Raw genomic sequence first — 18,362 nt, 5'->3', positions numbered from 1 at the left:
TCACTCTCCATCTTACTCTTTAAGATAGGTCTCTCACTGAACACGTAGCTCACTGACTTCTACACTGGTTATCCACAAGTTTCAAGGAGCTTTACACACACACACACACACACAAGCGCGCGCACGTGCACACATGAAACATATGCACACATGAAACACGCACGCGCACACACACACCAATACTGGGGTTGCAGAATGTTCCATACTGCTCCCAGCTTTGGCATGGGTGCTTGGGATCCAAACTCAGGCCTTCATGCTTGCACGGTAAGCGCTCTGCCTGCTGAGTCACCCCCAGAACCTCTGTCTCCTTCCTAACCCTTCCCTCACTCATCCTGTGTCCTGGGTAGGTGGGTGGAGACTTACCATCTACATTCGGGGCTGCGTCCGACCCCTTGTCATAGAACACACCGTGGGGTAAAATGCTGTAGACCTTGTCAGCTTTGTTGGCAAAGGTCACTAGCAGGGTGTCCCCTACCTCTGCCTTGATGACTGGACCTGGGAAGCCAGAGAAGAGGATGAAAAGAGACAGGAGAAACAAATCAGAGTATTCTGACGTGATGTCTACTCCCAGGTGAATCTACCCTTCAACATCAGAATGCATATCCTGTACCAAGGATTCCAAGATGATCCTGGGTCTCAGAGGGCATCTTTCTTCGACTGAAGGTGGCATCAACATATTCTGTGTACCGAGCCTTCCAATATCGTCCTCCTATTCTGTTTTCAGCTTGTGTGAAGTACGCTGCAGAGTCACTGTGAAAAGACGCGGGAGTCTGAGAATCTATCCGGATGCATCTCCCAGATGCACTCATCTTGGAACCTCATTTTGCATCTGTTCCAGGGGATCAAACACCCTCTTCTGGCCTCCACAGGCACCAGACTTGCACGTGGTGCATAATCATGCATATAGGCAAAATTCTTATATACATAAAATACAATTATTTTTTATCAACTTGAAAAAGACTATGTCATATGGAAACCCAGAGACTTAAGAGGCAACACTAGACTTGGGTTTCGAAGGAAAAGTGTCATTTAACTGGACAGGGAGGGAAAGGACAGAGAGACTGTGCGGCTTGCACAGCTTCCCATTAGATCTCACAGCTTATCTCAGTAGAGATTTCCTTATCCCCTGATACTGCCCCACATGGGCAACGGCCATCCATTCTGTGGTGCAGTTTCTCAGATGGTCCTGACCGCCATTGTTTGCACTTAAGGCGTTCTCAGGAAATGCCTGGTACACAAAGGAGAGAGTGGATGAGCGAGCGAGTGAATGATTGGATGACAGAGTGAACGAGTGAATGAATGAGCCTGTTAGTGAACGAGTGAGTGAACGAGTGAGCCTGTTAATGAATGAGCGAACGAGTGAGCGTGTTAATGAATGAGTGAACGAGTGAGCGTGTTAATGAATGAGCAAACGAGTGAGCGTGTTAATGAATGAGTGAACGAGTGAGCGTGTTAATGAATGAGCGAACGAGTGAGCGTGTTAATGAATGAGTGGGTGAACGAGTGAGCGTGTTAATGAACGAGTGAGCGAACGAGTGAGCGTGTTAATGAATGAGTGGGTGAACGAGTGAGCCTGTTAATGAATGAGTGAACGAGTGAGCCTGTTAATGAACGAGTGAGTGAACGAGTGAGCTTGTTAATGAACGGGCAGATGATGAATGGATACGTGAATGAATGACTGATAAATGAATATCACTTCAGATAAATGAATCCGTGAGTCAGTGAATCTGTGAGTGAGTGAATGAATGAGTAATTGAACGAGGGAGCGAATGGGTGTTTCTAGAGTTTTGATCTACCCAACAATGACAAATCACTGCTTTCCCACTGCTCTGCGCCTTTCCGAACAGAAGCAGAGCAGGAGTGTGTGGGGGGGGGGGGAGCGTGAGTAATTAATTCATTTTAAAAATAAATTAATTTTAAAAAATGAGGATTCTACAAGCTATGACATCATAATGTCTGCCATCGGAAACACATTGAGATAGACCACAGGGAAAAGTCTATTGCACACCTCTCTGGAGAGGAATTAGAAACACCAGCAGAGTTCTTACCTGCCAGATGCATTCAGGGGAAACCCGGTGAACTTATCATAGCCTTGGGGAGCATAATCCCAAAGGACCTTTTCGGCGGCTATGAAGTAGTGTCTCTGCTGACCCTGCATCTTCGAGTGAGGGACATTACTTCTGCAGTTACCCACGTCGTACTGGCCCAGCATACCAGCTGTGGACGGAGGAAACACAGGCCTAGGCGTGGATAAGATGCTCAGGAGAAACTTCACAGAACTGACTTCGTCAGTATTTGAAACTTTTATACAGAAAATTGGATGGCAAACAACGTTAACAAGACAGGATAAATGGTGTGTGTGTGTGGGGGGGGGGGTTGGTAATACATTTAAATGCAACAAATATTAACAAATTAAAGTTAATCTAAAAAAGAAAAAAGTAAATCCCCAGTAGATAATGGGCAGGGTACAGAATTGGGTTCTTCGGGAAAGAAGTAACAGCAGTCAGTAAACAAATGGAAAAGTTTCTGTCTTAACTGTATTATGCAGCACCATTGTTTGTGGATAGAACTGATAGCATCTAAGACTCACAATTCCCAGGGCTGTCAGATGGGTGGAGGGCAGACATGCTCGCATGCTGTGGGTGGGTGAGTAACAGTGTCTGGTAGGGAATTAAGCAGTGTGTCTGAAGCTTTAAAAGAAAAAATCCAATTCAGACCCAAGAATTCCAAATCCAGGATAAGAAGACAAATCTGTAATTCGTTACAGCAGAAAGGAGAGAAAGCAGAAGTGTTGAGCGGCAGAGCAGCGGTGAGGCCAGCTGTGGACCTGTGACGCTGGGGGCATCAACACTGATGAAGTCACTCTGCTCACTCACACGGAAACACAGCCACAGAATGCTGATGAGTAGGAAAGTAGCTGCAGGGAAGTGGAAATAGAGTGACTTTATCTCACCAAGTACAGACCTATCTCTAGATGGGGCCATTGGTTACAAAACTCAAATTACAGGAGCTGGAGAGAGGGCTGGGTGCTTGAGAGGACTTGCTGCTCTTGCAGAGGACCCAGATCTGGCTCCCAGCATCCATCTGTGGCTCACAGCTGCCGATAACCCCAGTTGCAAGGGGTCCAACTCCCTTTTCTGACCTCCGTGAGCATTCTGTGCACATGGTTCACATGCATACATGCAGGCAAAACACATACACATAAAACAGGAATAAATTTTTTAAAAAAGATAATCACATAAATTTATGCTTCATGATAATATTTTCTGATAGAATGGGCAATTCAATAAATATTTTATATTGGTCACTGTATAAATACCCATTTGTGGCTACAACTGCCAGCTAGACCAAGCTGCCATATTAGTTTCACATGGCGATTGTTGTCTTGGTTTAGATCTAAATTTGGAATTCATACATGAGAAAGTTTCTTCCCAAATTTAAGAGCGTGTGCAACATTAAGAGTAGGAACCTGGGGACTGGAGAGATGGCTCAGCAGTTAAGTGTACTAACTGCTCTTGCAATTGACCCAGGTTCAATTCCCAGCACCAACGTGATGGCTCACAGCCATCTTTAACTCTCATTCCAGAGGATATGACCACCCCTTCTGACCTCTGTTGGCACCAGATACACACATGGTACATAGACATGCATGCAAGCAAACTCTCATATACATAAAAATAAAATAAAATCAATCTAAAACTAATTTTTAAAAAGAAGAATAGGAACCTGTCTTGTCCATCTGGTCTTTCCATACTATTGTCCAGAACTTATTAACTGGGCTGAGTTTAGCTGGAATAACCCAGATGACTGACACCAGGACCAGCTGCAGAAGGGTAACAGGAACAAGGAAGTGTTACCAGTATCACCCAAATGTCAGGACTCTCGCTATTAGCATCTGCGTGTGGTAGTAGCATCCACATTCAACCAGACTTTATTCATCTGGGTCTATGCCACTGGCATCTATTTTTCTTCCTGTTTTCACCATCTATGATCAGGTCCTTTGTGTGGTGTAACTCTGCTACTGGTCCCTGGTTGGTGCAGGGGCCTATGTTTCCCCCCTGGGGTACGTTCTGCATGTGCACAGTGATCACCCCAAGCCATTGTACTGAGCACAGCAAAGCCCCAGAGTGCCTGGGGGTGTGGATGTCACACCTGGTACAGACACCTGTCAGCTTCTCAGCCTGGCCATTTAAGTCCCTCCCTGCAGGGTCATCTGCCTTCCTAGTCTCTCTCATGGCCCTTTGTCACAAACCCCACAGGAAGTGAGACACACTGTGGGTTGTCTCCAAGAACCAAGACCAGGACATCCAGCAAGCACATAGGTCAACTTTTTTTTTCTTTTTAGAATCTTCCTACGCTGAGCATAGAATGGTATCTGCCAATGGACTTTTGTCTCAATATAAAGAATGTTCTGCCAGAGCCATGCAGAGCTGAGCTGAGCTGACACAGCACTTACGATGATCAGGAGGAAACTCAAGAACTGGGTGGGGAAGACGCCTGAGCACACCAGGACTTTCATTTTCAGTTGCTGTGGCCTTTCCTCCCTCCATCCATTCATTCCCTTCCCACACATCTAGGCTCAGCTTAGGAGTTCGCTCCCCAGGAGCCCCACAGACTGCTCTACAGGAGCGAGCAGCACACCCACTGGGAGTTCATGTTGTCCACTCTGTGCACTGTGTAAGTACCTAAGTTCCTGTAGAGTTTCAGATTCTTCTTAGGGACATTATTAATAAACACCTGTAGGGGGCGCTAAACAAATGCACACTGTGTGTTTGAAGATACTCAATAGTCAGGTAGATGCAATGAATGTGGGAATCTACTCAAGAGCAGTGCAAGGTGAACCGCCCATGCCAAGCCTCTCCACACAGTTTCCATCCATTTTTTACCTTGCAGATGGTCACTGACTTGGCAGGTTATCATCCATTTCCCTGGATTCTCCACTATCATCTCCGCGGTGAGGAAGGTGGCTGGGAACAGGTTGACAACATCTGCCCGGTGCCCTCTGGTGATGAAGGTGTTACCATAAAAATAGATGGAATGGATGTCTATCTCATTCCCCATCCCAAACAGGTGCCAGGACACAGATTCACCAACACACATCTCGGGCTCGGGGAAGTTTCCAAAAAGGAATCCATTGAGGGCTGCAAACACAAACACACCGGTGGAAGACACTCCCCTGCAGACGTGATCAGGACCGAAGCCTTGGCAACATACTCACCAGCTAGGCTGGACAGTCAGTGTGGGTCATTGCTACAATGTTTCCCTGCAGCAATCTCCGACCTGGAAAAGTCTCACTACTCATGGTGTGAGAATCAGTGACTGGGCACTCAGCCCCAAATGGGGCATCTGCATCAACCCTGCCCTGAAAAGTCTCGGGAAACATTGTGACGAGGGGGTTGGAAAGAGCTTAAGAGTGGCGGGAGAGGGAAGGCTGCTGTGGAGTGCTGGCTTCCTCATGTGGTGTGGCTGCTGCCCTCATGACCTTACGGCATCTGTGGTTACCTGGACAAGACGAAGCCAGTTAAAAATCCCAGGAGAGAGAAGGGAGGGACTTGAAAGTGTCTGAGGTATAACTGGCAACTGGTGGGTTCTGAGGGGCGGAAAGTCACTTTTCTTTGGAAGTATAGTCATTGATGGGTTCGCCATGGCCCACTGGGTGGCCATGGCATGCTCAGGCACATATGGGCAGTATCAATTGGACTCAGTAGGTTTAAAAAAAAATTTTAAATGAAGTTTAAGAAGCTGGGACAGAGGTGTGACAGAGGCCCTTGGAGCAGCAAGTAGGGGAGGTACAATCAAGATGCATTGTATACATGTATGAAAATTTCAAAGAATAAAGTATTATTTGGGGGGCTAGAGAAATGGTTCAGCATTTAGGAGCACTTCTGGCCTCCCCGGGCACCAGGCACAGACATGCATGCGGGCAAAATACATACACATTAAAAAAGACAAAAACTATTGTTCCTAACATGATAAAGGCTCAGACAACATCATTTATCCTAAGTCATTTTGGAGAATTTAAATTAATTGATCGATAAACTTTGTATTGATTTAACACCTTTTCTCTTCCAGTTATTTCTTCTGTACTTGGCGTGTCTCCTTTGCTAGGATTAACTGTTTGCAGACTCCTTCTTCACACAGCTGCTCTATAGTCTAAAAGTAAGTTAGTTTTGCTTACACAATTTATTTCTTTGTGGGGTGGATTTAACTACAGAAGAATAAGTCCCGAATGGCGGGGGAAGGGCTGCATAGGTAGCTGAGTCTTGAACTTTTTGATTTTCTGCAGTGTTTAGGGTCTCATCCCCAAGTTCTGAAGAACAGAGATAAAACTTGTCCCAGCAATGATTTCCACTCAAGTCCTGTTTTCGTGGCTTCCTGTCCTTTTCTTTTCCTCCCTTTCCTTCCCTCCTAAAACATTTGCCAAGCACCACTGCATACAAGATTGATGAAGTCACCACAGAGAAGATGGATGGCATGTTATACAAGAGAGAACATGTGTACTGACGTGGTCCTGCTTGACTGTGTGTTAGAAGCAGAGGCAGTTAAACAGAAATGCATTGACTGTGGACCTTCTTGTCCAGGCTCTCTCGGGCAGATCTCTGGTACAGATCCCCTGGCCTCAGTCTTGACTCAGACTCTGACCCCATTACATACTGCAGCTCCTTTCTTTTACAACTGAGTGTACACAGGTCTGGTGTACAGTGAGTGTTTACTAAGTCTTGTAAACTTTAAAGAAGGCCCAGGAAACAACAAATTCACAAGTATGCACTTAAACTCCATGCACAGCATAGTTCTGAGAATTTCACAAAGGCTTGGAAGATAGTTGCTGGATAATCAGAGAGTTGTTATGTGGTGAGATTTTATTCTCCCTTCTGACAGCCTAAATCCACCTATCCTCTGGGCTTACCTCAGTGTCCAGTCCCTTCCTGATTATAAGGTTCCCTTCTGTTTTCTGTACTCTGGTCAGTACAATGTAGCACTTGTCTACTTAGTGTAGCTGGTGTATCTGGCCTTGTCCTGCCTCAGATTGTTGGGATTCAAGGTGTGTTGTATCTTACATCACTTTCAAACCACTGTCTTCCCAATCTACACCATCTCGCAGAATGAGGTCCAGGTTCCCATCTGTCTTGCTTCCCTCAAGTGCCTGATCATGCAGAGGCCCCGCTGCGCATCTGAGCTCATGGCAAACACTCACCATGCATCTTATTGCTCCTCTGGAAAACAGCATCAGTCTTATCGACGGAATTCGGGTCAGTGCAGAAATGCCTGATGTTTTCATCCAGGTACCAGCTCTGGTTCTCATCCACAAGAGTGAACATGATAACAAACTCTCGGTCCACGTCAGTCCTCGTCCCTGAGTATCTGTTCAGCACACCTTCCAGGAACGCCGGAAGAGTGAAGGAAGAGCAATTAGACATCAACTAAGCCCAAGTGAGGCTTCTCTCCTGCCAACAGTGTCCAGTAAGCTCGATAGGGGTAAATCTGAATAACCCACATCCTACAGCATGCAAGCAGAAGCCGGCTCTAGCAAATGACAAAACTGTAGAAGAGTCCCAAGGCTTGAGCAATGTGGACTTGGAGGCCTGGCTGCTCCCCAAGGAACAACTATAGACAGCGCAGACACTCGTGGAATCAACAAGAGCAAACTGAAGGTATCGCTGGTCACTGGCTATATTATTCGCTCTCCGACATGTAGCTGACGGAATTTTATTTTTATTAAACAGAACTTTGCCATGATTTGCAACAAGTGTCTGAACTGTCTGCTCTGCTATAGTGTCAGCATGACCTTCCACGTGGCCTAAAGAAAGAATAGAGGAAGACACACATCCTATTTGAAGCAAGAAAGGTAGCGAAGTGAGACCTGAATCTTATGCACACTTTCAACATCCCCCCCATTTCCAGGGAAGAAGCTTTTGGGGGTTCAGAGACTGCCTACCTTCCTTGCACACCAGCAGGGGTCCAATTAGCCCAGAGCAGATATCCTTAGGGGCATCGATGTGTGAGTGGTACACCCAGGTCAGGCAGTTGGCATCTGCTGGGGCAGGTGCGTACTCTTCTCTCACCGGCCAGACATAGGTGTAGTTCTGGCCAGGGGGGACCATGTCATCATCCTTGTTCTTTCCAGATGTCCCATCTGGGTATAAGGCTCCTTTCAACCAAAAGAAAAGACGCTATTAAAACCCAGAGAGTTGACGTTGCAGCAGAGAGGGCAGAACTTTCAAGTTGAATGTAAATGAGTTTCAGTGTATTTGCTGTGGAACATGAGGAAGCCTGCCATGTTCTTAGTGCCCTGGTTTCTGCTGGCCAAGCCAGAATGCTGAGGTCTGCACCCATAAAAACAGGAGAGCTCAGCGAGGAAATGCGTACAGATCGCTTCTCCCAGAAACACAGACTTCCGAATAAAGATGACCCTGCTGCAAGGTCCGAAGGGGTTCAGGTCTCCTCACTCGCCATTGTCTTGAGACGAGACAGACAAGCAGAGAAGGGAATAATGAGCACCACTTGGGGACTTATTACAGATTCATCCCCCGTGTGCATGACACAAGAGATGAGAAAGAGGGGTTAGGGCTCTCCTGGCTTCCAAAGATATTACCATCTTGTGGGACAGAGTGGGTTTGTATTATTTACACATGCTCAGCTAGAGGATAAAGCAAAGTACTGCGAAGAATGTTATTTTGGATGATTTTGAAGGCTGTGTCTTTGAAGCTGAACATATCAAAGTCCAAGAAAACAAAACATTCTATACACATGTAGACATACAAATTGTTAGCAAAGCATCAGCAGACCAATATTTAGACATTTACTATTTCATGGACAAATAAGATTTATCCTCATGATATCAAAGTTGCAAATCAATTAATGGAACTTATAAATGGATTCAAGGGCAAGTATCCAGAACTCCCTTGAAAAACTCGCAGCCACCTGTGAGTAGAAGACTTCTTCCTCAACTCAATAAAGGCAACTAAGAAAACTCCACAGCCGACATCAAGCTTAAGGAAAAGCAATCACTTTCTTTCAAAAACTGAGAACAAGATGAGAATGTCCATTCTTGACACTACTACTATTAAATATTATCCCTAAGTTTTCTAGAATAATAAGGAAAAGAAAATTCAATCCATATAGTTCGTCAAGAAAAGGGTTAAATTGTCTTTATTTATGATGATGCTGCATTTTCAAGCTACAGGGAACAAGTTAACCCAGAGAAGGAAGACCCACACCCAATACACAGCATCAACTCTTTTTCTAGATACAACCAAGAAACCATCCAAAAGAAAAAAAGAAAAGAAAAAGATAGATGAAAGGAAGGAAGGAAGGAAGGAAGGAAGGAAGGAAGGAAGGAAGGAAGGGGAAGGGAAGGGAAGGGAAGGGAAGGGAAGGGAAGGGAAGGGAAGGGAAGGGAAGAGAAGAGAAGAGAAGAGAAGAGAAGAGAAGAGAAGAGAAGAGAAGAGAAGAGAAGAGAAGAGAAGAGAAGAAGAGACATATCCATGTCAACTGTTTCCCTAAAGCCCTGTCAGCAAACAGAATGCTTAGCAAGAGGCCCTCTCAGTGTGGAAGCAGAACTGAAGACCCTGCTGGGAGTCAAAGGAACTCCCAACTCCTGCTCATTTCTGTGTACCATCAAGACATCATGTCACTATTTCCCTTTCTTATGGGCCTTTTTATTTATGTATTTAGGCTGTTTCTGGGTCTTAAATTTTGTGTAATTCTTTTTAAAGGAAAGGTGGTGATTTCTCCTTCATTGATCAATAAGTTTATGTAATCTCCATAAAACAATTACCCTAGCTGCCTCGCTTAAATAAAATGTATACACAATAACCAAAAATTCTTTAAAAGAAGAATAAAGCTGAGGGAGTCATAATAGTATTCATTTTTAAATTTTACTGTAAATACTCAATAAGCAAGAAAGTATATCTGGGTAGTGGAGGAACACACCTTCAATCCCAGAACCTGGGAGGTATAAGCAGTTGGAGGCCAACTCTGAGTTGGAGGCCAACCTGGTCCACAGAGCTAGTTCCAGGACAGTCAGGACTACACAGAGAAACCCTGACTCAAAAAACCAACAAAAAAGGAAGGAAGGAAGGAAAAAAGGAAGGAAGGAAGGAAGGACAGTATTGGTGCAAAGATAAATATAGATCAATAGAGCATATTGAGACCCTCAGTTGAACCCCTTTCTCTTAAGCTCACTGATGTCTGGAAACAGTCTGTGACTCATTCATCTCTTCTCCCCAGGTCAGTCTCTTGGTCCTACTGGAGACTTGATCAGACATCTGTAATAAGCTATCTACTGTTGTGAGCAAAACTGAACGGAGCCTGGTCGTAAAATTGTGTGTGCCTGTAATCCCTACACTGGTGATGCTAAGGCAGGAGGATCCCTGCCAGTTCAGATTGGCCTGGACTACCAAACAGCACAATTTAATAAAAGAGAGAGAGTGTGTGTCAATCAAGGGTCCATAATCACATGGAGAGAGTGCCTGGTCATTGCACTGAGTTTTCACAGAGCCCTAGCTAAGACTTGCCACATTGGTGTACAGGAAGGGCAAGGCAAGAGACTAGTGTACAGTGGTGGGGGGTGGATGGGGACAGGCGGCCTGTGTCAAGCACAACTCGACGGTCGCTATCTCCACACATTTCTTGTGGATCTTGACTCCTCCGGAGGAGGCTTCTGAAGAAGAGCCCTGGGGAGGATTTCAGTGGTTTCTAGCAATCCCTTGAACTGAGTTCAAACCAATCTGAGTCAGGAGCTCATAGTCTTCAGAGATGCTCTGAAGGGTTTGTGATATAAATATAAATATGTTTTTACTGCACACACACACACACACACACATTGCACATGTAGCCCAGGATAGCCTCAAATTCACCATTTTTCTAAGCTAGCCTTGAACTCCTGGTCCTCCTACCTCTACCTCCAAGGGGAAGCATTACACAGGTACACCACCTTTATGAGGTACTAAGAGACCAGAGAGTGCGTTATGTGTGCTAGGCAAGTACTCTGTCAGCTGAGCTACGTACCTGCTCATGTGGTATTGTATATGCTATGGCCCGTGATCATTATCGACTTGACAGAATTTCGGGAGACACGCCTGTGGACATGCCTGTGAGAAGTTATCTTAACTGGGTTAATTGAGATATCTAAAAGTGGGTGGCACCATTGCATGGTGGACCTGAAATGCCCCTAATGTCAAAGTCTTGCTCTCCTGAGGGAAGGTCATGTTCCTTTGGTGGAGCTGAGCAGAGCCTAGTGGAAGGTCTTGAGGTCACAGTGGATTAGGAGGGTACAGTCACAGAGCACTGGAGGGAACAGTGGATTCGATTCTTTCCTCCTGTCTTTCCCGGTCTCACCCATGAGGAACTGGTTTTAGCAGGCCACATGCTTCCTACAGGGATGTGCAGCCTCCCCCGTGAGCCGAACAACTGGGACCAGTAAATCATGACTGAACCTCCCCGACTGTGAGACCAGATCTTTCTCTTTAGGAGTTGGTTGTCTTAGGTATTTGCCACAGTGATGAAAACGTAACACAGTTACAAATATATGTATGTCTGATGGCTGGAAAGTCTTTGTATCTCAGAAGTCCAGCCCAACAGGGCTTCAGTTTTTAGATTACCAGGGAATCAGGAAACTTGAGTGCCAAGGAGAACAGGAGTGCTGCACAGGGGAAGCCCAAAGGCAGTGGCTCTGAGACAGTCACCCCACACCCACAGCCACCGCTGTGACTGCAGACAGGAGAGGCTGTCTTCAGCCAGTGCTTCCCAGACACTACTGACAGGCATGGAGGAAAGCTGGTCAGCTTTAGGGCTATGCTGGGCTCAGAACCCTGTTCAGAGAATATATATATATATTAGAGAGGGGGGGGGGCTGGGGAAGTAGCTCAGTTAGTTGGCATGTGTGAAGCCTTCAGCACCACATAAACCAGATGTGATGTTGCACGCTCGTAGAGGTAGTAGGACTAGAAGTCCACAGTCAGCCCCAGCTATGTGAGACCCTGGAATATGAAAGAGAAGTAGGAAGGAAACGCGAGAACAGAGGGAGACAGTGAGCATTAGAATCAGGGCGCTCTTTGTAACTGTGCAGTGTCCGATGAGTGAAACAGAAACAAAATCACCTTCTGAATCCTTGTTGTAGAAAACACCATGCGGATGCAAAGAGTAAGGTCGGGAAGCGAAGTTCTTCAGGTGGATAACGATCACATCGCCCACTTCCGCCCTCAGGATGGGACCGAGGAAGCCCAGCCAGGGGGGCTTGGGGATCTCCGTGGAGTAGCTCCCGTCTGTGTAGTGTCTATAAACCGCCTTCTTGTAGATGCCGCCTATCCTGTTGGGTCCTCGTTCGAGAAACAAGGTTGCAAGTCTGGAAGTGAGAAGGCAAATGTTTCACTTGCAGCTCAAGGAAAACCTGCCATTTGTCCTTAAAGGGTCCTCAGAGACCACACTATGTATCAGTAACCTCTGTAGACTTGGCAAGATTACCTTTACTTTGCCAGTGTGGAAACAAGGTACGGCTGGCTAACTGACAAACCAAAAGACATAAACAGTGCCCACAGCCAAACTGGAAAAAGCCAAGTGTTCTGAAGCCACACTCTCCACTTGCCCCTTCCAGGCCACAGGTTCCCCCACTTTTTATTTGCTTGTTCAGTGTGTGTGTGTCTATAGTGTGCTCAGGTGTATGTGTGTGTGCGCTGGTCCATGTATACATACGTGCACATTTGCACAGAGGCTGAAGTCAAGCCTCAGCTATCTTCCTCAGTACTGTCGACATTGTTTTTTCAGACAGGGTCTCTTGCTTTCACGTAAAATGTGGTGATTCAAATAGGCTGGCTGGCAGTGAGCCCCGGGGATCTGCCAGTCCCTACCTCTCACGCACAGCCCCCTAGTGTGGTAAGAACTTCCTGACTGGATCATTACCCCCTCTGTTGTTCATTCAGCTCACACTTCCTGTGCCCTGCATGTGTGCCCAGTGCTTTGTAGGTGAAAGGGACTCTAACGGAGGGAAAGTGAAGTAGTACACAATGCAGCGGGAGGCCGGGGTAACAGAGGAAAATGAGCAGTGCACAAGGCAGTAGGGGGCCCATGGAATGCAGTGGGGGGCCGTGGAATGCAGTGAGAGGCCAGTGGAACGCAGTGGGAGCCCCGTGGAACACAGCGGGAGCCCCGTGGAATGCAGTGGGGGCCCATGGAATGCAGTGGGGGCCCGTGGAACGCAGCGGGAGCCCCGTGGTAACAGAGGGAAATGAGCAGTGCATAACGCAGTGGAAAGCCCGTGGAATGCAGCGGGAGGCCCGTGGAATGCAGTGGGAGCCCCGTGGAATGCAGTGGGAGCCCCGTGGAATGCAGTGGGTGGCCGTGGAATGCAGTGAGAGGCCAGTGGAACGCAGTGGGAGCCCCGTGGAATGCAGCAGGAGGCCCGTGGAATGCAGCGGGAGCCCCGTGGTAACGGAGGGAAATGAGCAGTGCACAACGCAGTGGAAAGCCCGTGGAATTCAGTGGGAGCCCCGTGGAATGCAGTGGGAGCCCCGTGGAATGCAATGGGGGGCCCGTGGAATGCAGCAGGAGCCCCGTGGAATGCAGCAAGAGGCCCGTGGAATGCAGCGGGAGGCCCGTGGAATGGAGCGAGAGCCCCGTGGAATGCAGCGGGGGCCCCGTGGAATGCAGCGGGAGCCCCGTGGAATGCAGGGAGGCCCGTGGAATACAGCAGGAGCCCCGTGGAATGCAGCGGGAGGCCCGTGGAGTGCAGTGGGGGCCCCGTGGAATGCAGTAGGGGCCCCGTGGAATGCAGCGGGAGCCCCGTGGTATGCAGCGGGAGGCCCGTGGAATGCAGCAAGAGGCCCGTGGAATGCAGCGGGAGGCCCGTGGAATGGAGCGGGAGCCCCGTGGAATGCAGCGGGGGCCCCGTGGAATGCAGCGGGAGCCCCGTGGAATGCAGCGGGAGGCCCGTGGAATGCAGCAGGAGCCCCGTGGAATGCAGCGGGAGGCCCGTGGAGTGCAGTGGGGGCCCCGTGGAATGCAGTAGGGGCCCCGTGGAATGCAGCGGGAGCCCCGTGGTATGCAGCGGGAGGCCCGTGGAATGCAGTGGGGGCCCCGTGGAATGCAGTGGGAGGCCCGTGGAATGCAGTGGGAGCCCCGTGGTATGCAGCTGGAGGCCCGTGGAATGCAGCGGGAGCCCCGTGGTATGCAGCGGGAGGCCCGTGGTATGCAGCGGGAGGCCCGTGGAATGCAGCGGGAGCCCCGTGGTAAGAGAGGGGAAATGAGCAGTGCACAGTGCAGTGAGAGGCCCATGGAAACCGAGTGGCTGATAAAACAAACACAGGCACAGTGTTTCTTTTTTAAAAATATAATTCTTTTGCTAATTCTTTGAGAACTTCCTGTGTGCATTCAATGTATCTTATCATAGTCACCCCCATTCTTCCTGCCTCCTTCCGGATCCAGCCCTACCCCCCATTCCACTTCCTAAATTCATGTCCTCTTAAAAATATGTTATAACTTACCAGAGGCATTTTGTGCTGCCTGTATCTCCTGGGAGTGGGACCATCCACTGAGCATGGTTGACTACCCGAGGCCACATCCCTTAAAGAAAAGCTGTTCCTCCCTCTCTCTTTCCCTCCCATTAACCCACTAGTGCCTCCATTGCACGAGAGGGCTCATGAGCCTTTCCTGCTCCGTGCCAGAGTGTTAACTGACTTATCTTGTGTGAGTCTTCTGCAGGCAACCACAGCTGCTATGAGTTCCTGAGTAGACACTTCTGTCATACGCCTGTACCAGTTGCAAGCCTTGGACTCAGCACTCAGGATTCAGAGGGGACACAGCCCTTGCCTTGAAGGAGCTCCATTTTGGGTGGGAGACTTGTGAGAACGAAGATTATGTTCTGAGTGGGAGAGGCCAGGAGAGGCTTTCTGCACAAAGCGCCGCCTAAAGTAAGCTCCCACTGAACTTTCTAGGACGTTTAGGAAAGAGAAATCACAGAGACCGAGGAGGAGGAGAAGGGCCCGTCTGGAGGTCGGCGGTTCCGCCTGCGTAGCCCCACTTGCCATTCTCTGGTCCAAGAACGCCAGAGAATCTGGATGAGAATGCCTGTGCTCTTTCTGGGTGTTCTGAATGGGGTGCCAGTGACAGAGCAGGTAATGCAGCTTTCCCTGTGAGCACATCACACTCCCCTGTACATCACATCAGATGGGACTTGTGGCCTAGAACCTGGACCACCCTGACCACAGAGATCAGAGACAGTGTGGCCAGTTGGTTTAGTCTGAGAATCTGGGGATCTGTGAAGGATCCTTGATGAATATGGCCATGTCACCTACGAAGCTCTCTCTTGAGAATAGTGCGACCAAGTTAGCAAAATACTGAAAATGTTGTTAGTGAGTTTATGCTTTTGTGTTAGGTCACGTTTATAGCTGTATTGTCATATTTATAGCTGCATATGGCCGCAGGCTGGACCACTTGGTGGAGTTCCTGGTACCAGATAATTGACTCCAGAAGAGTCCACCTGAATGTTCTCTGTTCTCTCTCTAGTTGCTTAACTTTTGCTATAAAATCTATGTGCCCCTTAGCTAGACTTCCCCACGTTCCTCTTCTGCTCAACAACAGAGCCAAGGCCCATGCTTCTTCTGAGATCGAGGCAGATTTTTTTAGACAAGATGAAGTCCATAGCAATATGTAATTGGGTCCACATAGTCGGGCAAGCCCCTGAAGAGACAAGGTCACTTTGTATGAGGACCAGTGAAAGCCTCTGCCTTGTCCCACGTCAGCACGCCCCACGTGTGTCTCTATGTTAGTCCTGGGTGATCTTGAAGATCATTGTGTTGGCTTCTAAGAACAGACTGAGGACATAGTGCATACAGAGTGCTGGCCTGGTGTTTGATGCTGAGGATACTGAAATGAGCGTGGGCCCTGGATGTGGGCACTGATGGACACAGGAAGGGACAGGAGCTCTGATGTTTGTATAAAGACAAGGCAAACAGGAGGTCCTGATGGGCATGCCAAGTAGAAGAGGTAGTTTAAGCCAGGTGTCAAAGGCAGGCTTCAGTTTAGGGAAGCAAAAGCAGATTTATATGACCAGGAAGCATGGTAGGAAGGCAACTGTGGGGAGACATGGGCGCTGGGAGAAAGCAAGCAGGCACATCTGTGAATACGTGTCACTAAGGTTCTCACACGGACGTTTGGTATGTCTAACTAATATTTCAAGCATCTTTCAAGGTCAGTTCAAATTCTTTCTTTTTAAAAAATTAGGTTTATGTGTTTTATTTTATGTGAGAGTGTTTTGCCTGCAGGTATATGTAGATCAAGTACCTATTTGGTACCTATAGAGGTCAGAAGATAGTATCAGATACCCGGAACTGGAGCTATGGATGGTTGTGAACCACCATGTGGGTGCTGGGAATCCAACCCAGGTCCTCTGCAAGAGGAACAGCTGCTCTTAACCACTGAGCCATTGCTCCAGCCCCAAATTCTTCCTTTTCTCATTTCTCTTTATATTCAGTGCTCTGTTCAGAACACTAGACCTGTAACAGCATTTTCTAAAACGTGCTATGTCTGTCCTTGGCTGGTGATCTAATCAAAGGCAGATAGCTTTTCTATCCGAAACTTGCACTAATTTCCTAATGTTCTGAAAGAGTTGCTGCTTGCTTGGGACCTAAGACAAAGTAGCAAATGAAATCTCCATGAATTTGTCACTGATGGGCAAGTCAGAGGCAGGACAGTGTTGCCAGCTGCGTTTGCAGAAGAGCTCGGGTGGACATGCTTGAGCTTAAATATCCTCTAGACATTTAAGAGTGGCAGGCATATTTTTGTCTTCTGCTTCACATCTGAGCAGCTGGTAGTGGCTGCTTAGAAAAGGGGGGGCCAAGGTGCATCATGTGGGAAAATTAGGGAGTCACGAAGGCGTCTGCTGTGGAGTGGTGCTTAGCCTGTGCTCCGGCCAGACAGGAGGCAACATGATGCTTCAGGATCTTTGAGTGTGACCTGTCTGCACAAGGATGACATCATGCCTGAGTGTGACCTGTCTGCACACAGATGACATCATGCCTGAGTGTGACCTGTCTGCACACAGATGACATCATGCCTGAGTGTGACCTGTTTGCACACAGATGACATCATGCCTGAGTGTGACCTGTTTGCACACGGATGACATAATGCCTGAGTGTGACCTGTCTGCACACAGATGACATCATGCCTGAGTGTGACCTGTTTGCACACGGATGACATAATTCCTGAGTGTGACCTGTCTGCACACAGATGACATCATGCCTGAGTGTGACCTGTCTGCACACAGATGACATAATGCCTGAGTGTGACCTGTCTGCACACAGATGACATCATGCCTGAGTGTGACCTGTCTGCACACAGATGACATCATGCCTGAGTGTGACCTGTCTGCACACAGATGACATCATGCCTGAGTGTGACCTGTCTGCACACAGATGACATCATGCCTGAGTGTGACCTGTCTGCACACAGATGACATCATGCCTGAGTGTGACCTGTCTGCACACAGATGACATAATACCTGAGTGTGACCTGTTTGCACACAGATGACATAATACCTGAGTGTGACCTGTTTGCACACAGATGACATAATACCTGAGTGTGACCTGTCTGCACACAGATGACATCATGCCTGAGTGTAACCTGTTTGCACACAGATGACATCATGCCTGAGTGTGACCTGTCTGCACACAGATGACATCATGCCTGAGTGTGACCTGTCTGCACACAGATGACATCATGCCTGAGTGTGACCTGTCTGCACACAGATGACATCATGCCTGAGTGTGACCTGTCTGCACACAGATGACATAATGCCTGAGTGTGACCTGTCTGCACAAGGATGACATCATGCCTGAGTGTGACCTGTCTGCACACGGATGACATCATGCCTGAGTGTGACCTGTCTGCACACAGATGACATAATGCCTGAGTGTGACCTGTCTGCACACGGATGACATCATACCTGAGTGTGACCTGTCTGCACAAGAATGACATCATGCCTGAGTGTGACCTGTCTGCACACAGATGACATCATGCCTGAGTGTGACCTGTTTGCACACAGATGACATCATGTCTGAGTGTGACCTGTCTGCACATGGATGACATCATGCCTGAGTGTGACCTGTCTGCACACGGATGTCATAATTCCTGAGTGTGACCTGTCTGCACAAGAATGACATCATGCCTGTGTGTGACCTGTCTGTACACGGATGTCATAATGCCTGACACACCCTTGAGCCGTTTTCCTTGAGTGGTATGTCTAGAGAAGACCCTTTCCATGCTCACTCACTAAGTGCCCCTGCTAATCAAATGATACAGACCTTATCCCAGGATGCCTGACTCCAGGACACAGTTTGTGGCTATCATATCTCAGAAAGCCAGCGTGC

The 18,362-nt window shown here is 47.9% G+C and overlaps 1 protein-coding gene across 1 annotated transcript in view; it reads right to left on the bottom strand.

The window, feature by feature from the left end:
- Hephl1 (hephaestin like 1) overlaps positions 1-18,362 on the bottom strand; it is a 61,321-nt gene that overhangs the window by 32,491 nt on the left and 10,468 nt on the right. Inside the window, exons 2-8 of the mRNA XM_075968000.1 lie at positions 12,102-12,346; positions 7,937-8,149; positions 7,196-7,375; positions 4,887-5,141; positions 2,049-2,217; positions 611-750; positions 364-495 (exon numbers count right to left, since the gene is read on the bottom strand). Of these exons, the coding sequence (XP_075824115.1) occupies positions 364-495; positions 611-750; positions 2,049-2,217; positions 4,887-5,141; positions 7,196-7,375; positions 7,937-8,149; positions 12,102-12,346 (1,334 nt within the window). The remainder of the gene's footprint in view (positions 1-363; positions 496-610; positions 751-2,048; positions 2,218-4,886; positions 5,142-7,195; positions 7,376-7,936; positions 8,150-12,101; positions 12,347-18,362) is intronic.

This window comes from Microtus pennsylvanicus, chromosome 3 (assembly GCF_037038515.1).
Source record: "Microtus pennsylvanicus isolate mMicPen1 chromosome 3, mMicPen1.hap1, whole genome shotgun sequence".
In the NCBI taxonomy this organism is placed as follows: domain Eukaryota; kingdom Metazoa; phylum Chordata; class Mammalia; order Rodentia; family Cricetidae; genus Microtus; species Microtus pennsylvanicus.
The sequence above is the reverse complement of the archived record's forward strand: the minus strand, read 5'-3'. Positions and strand labels throughout refer to the sequence as shown.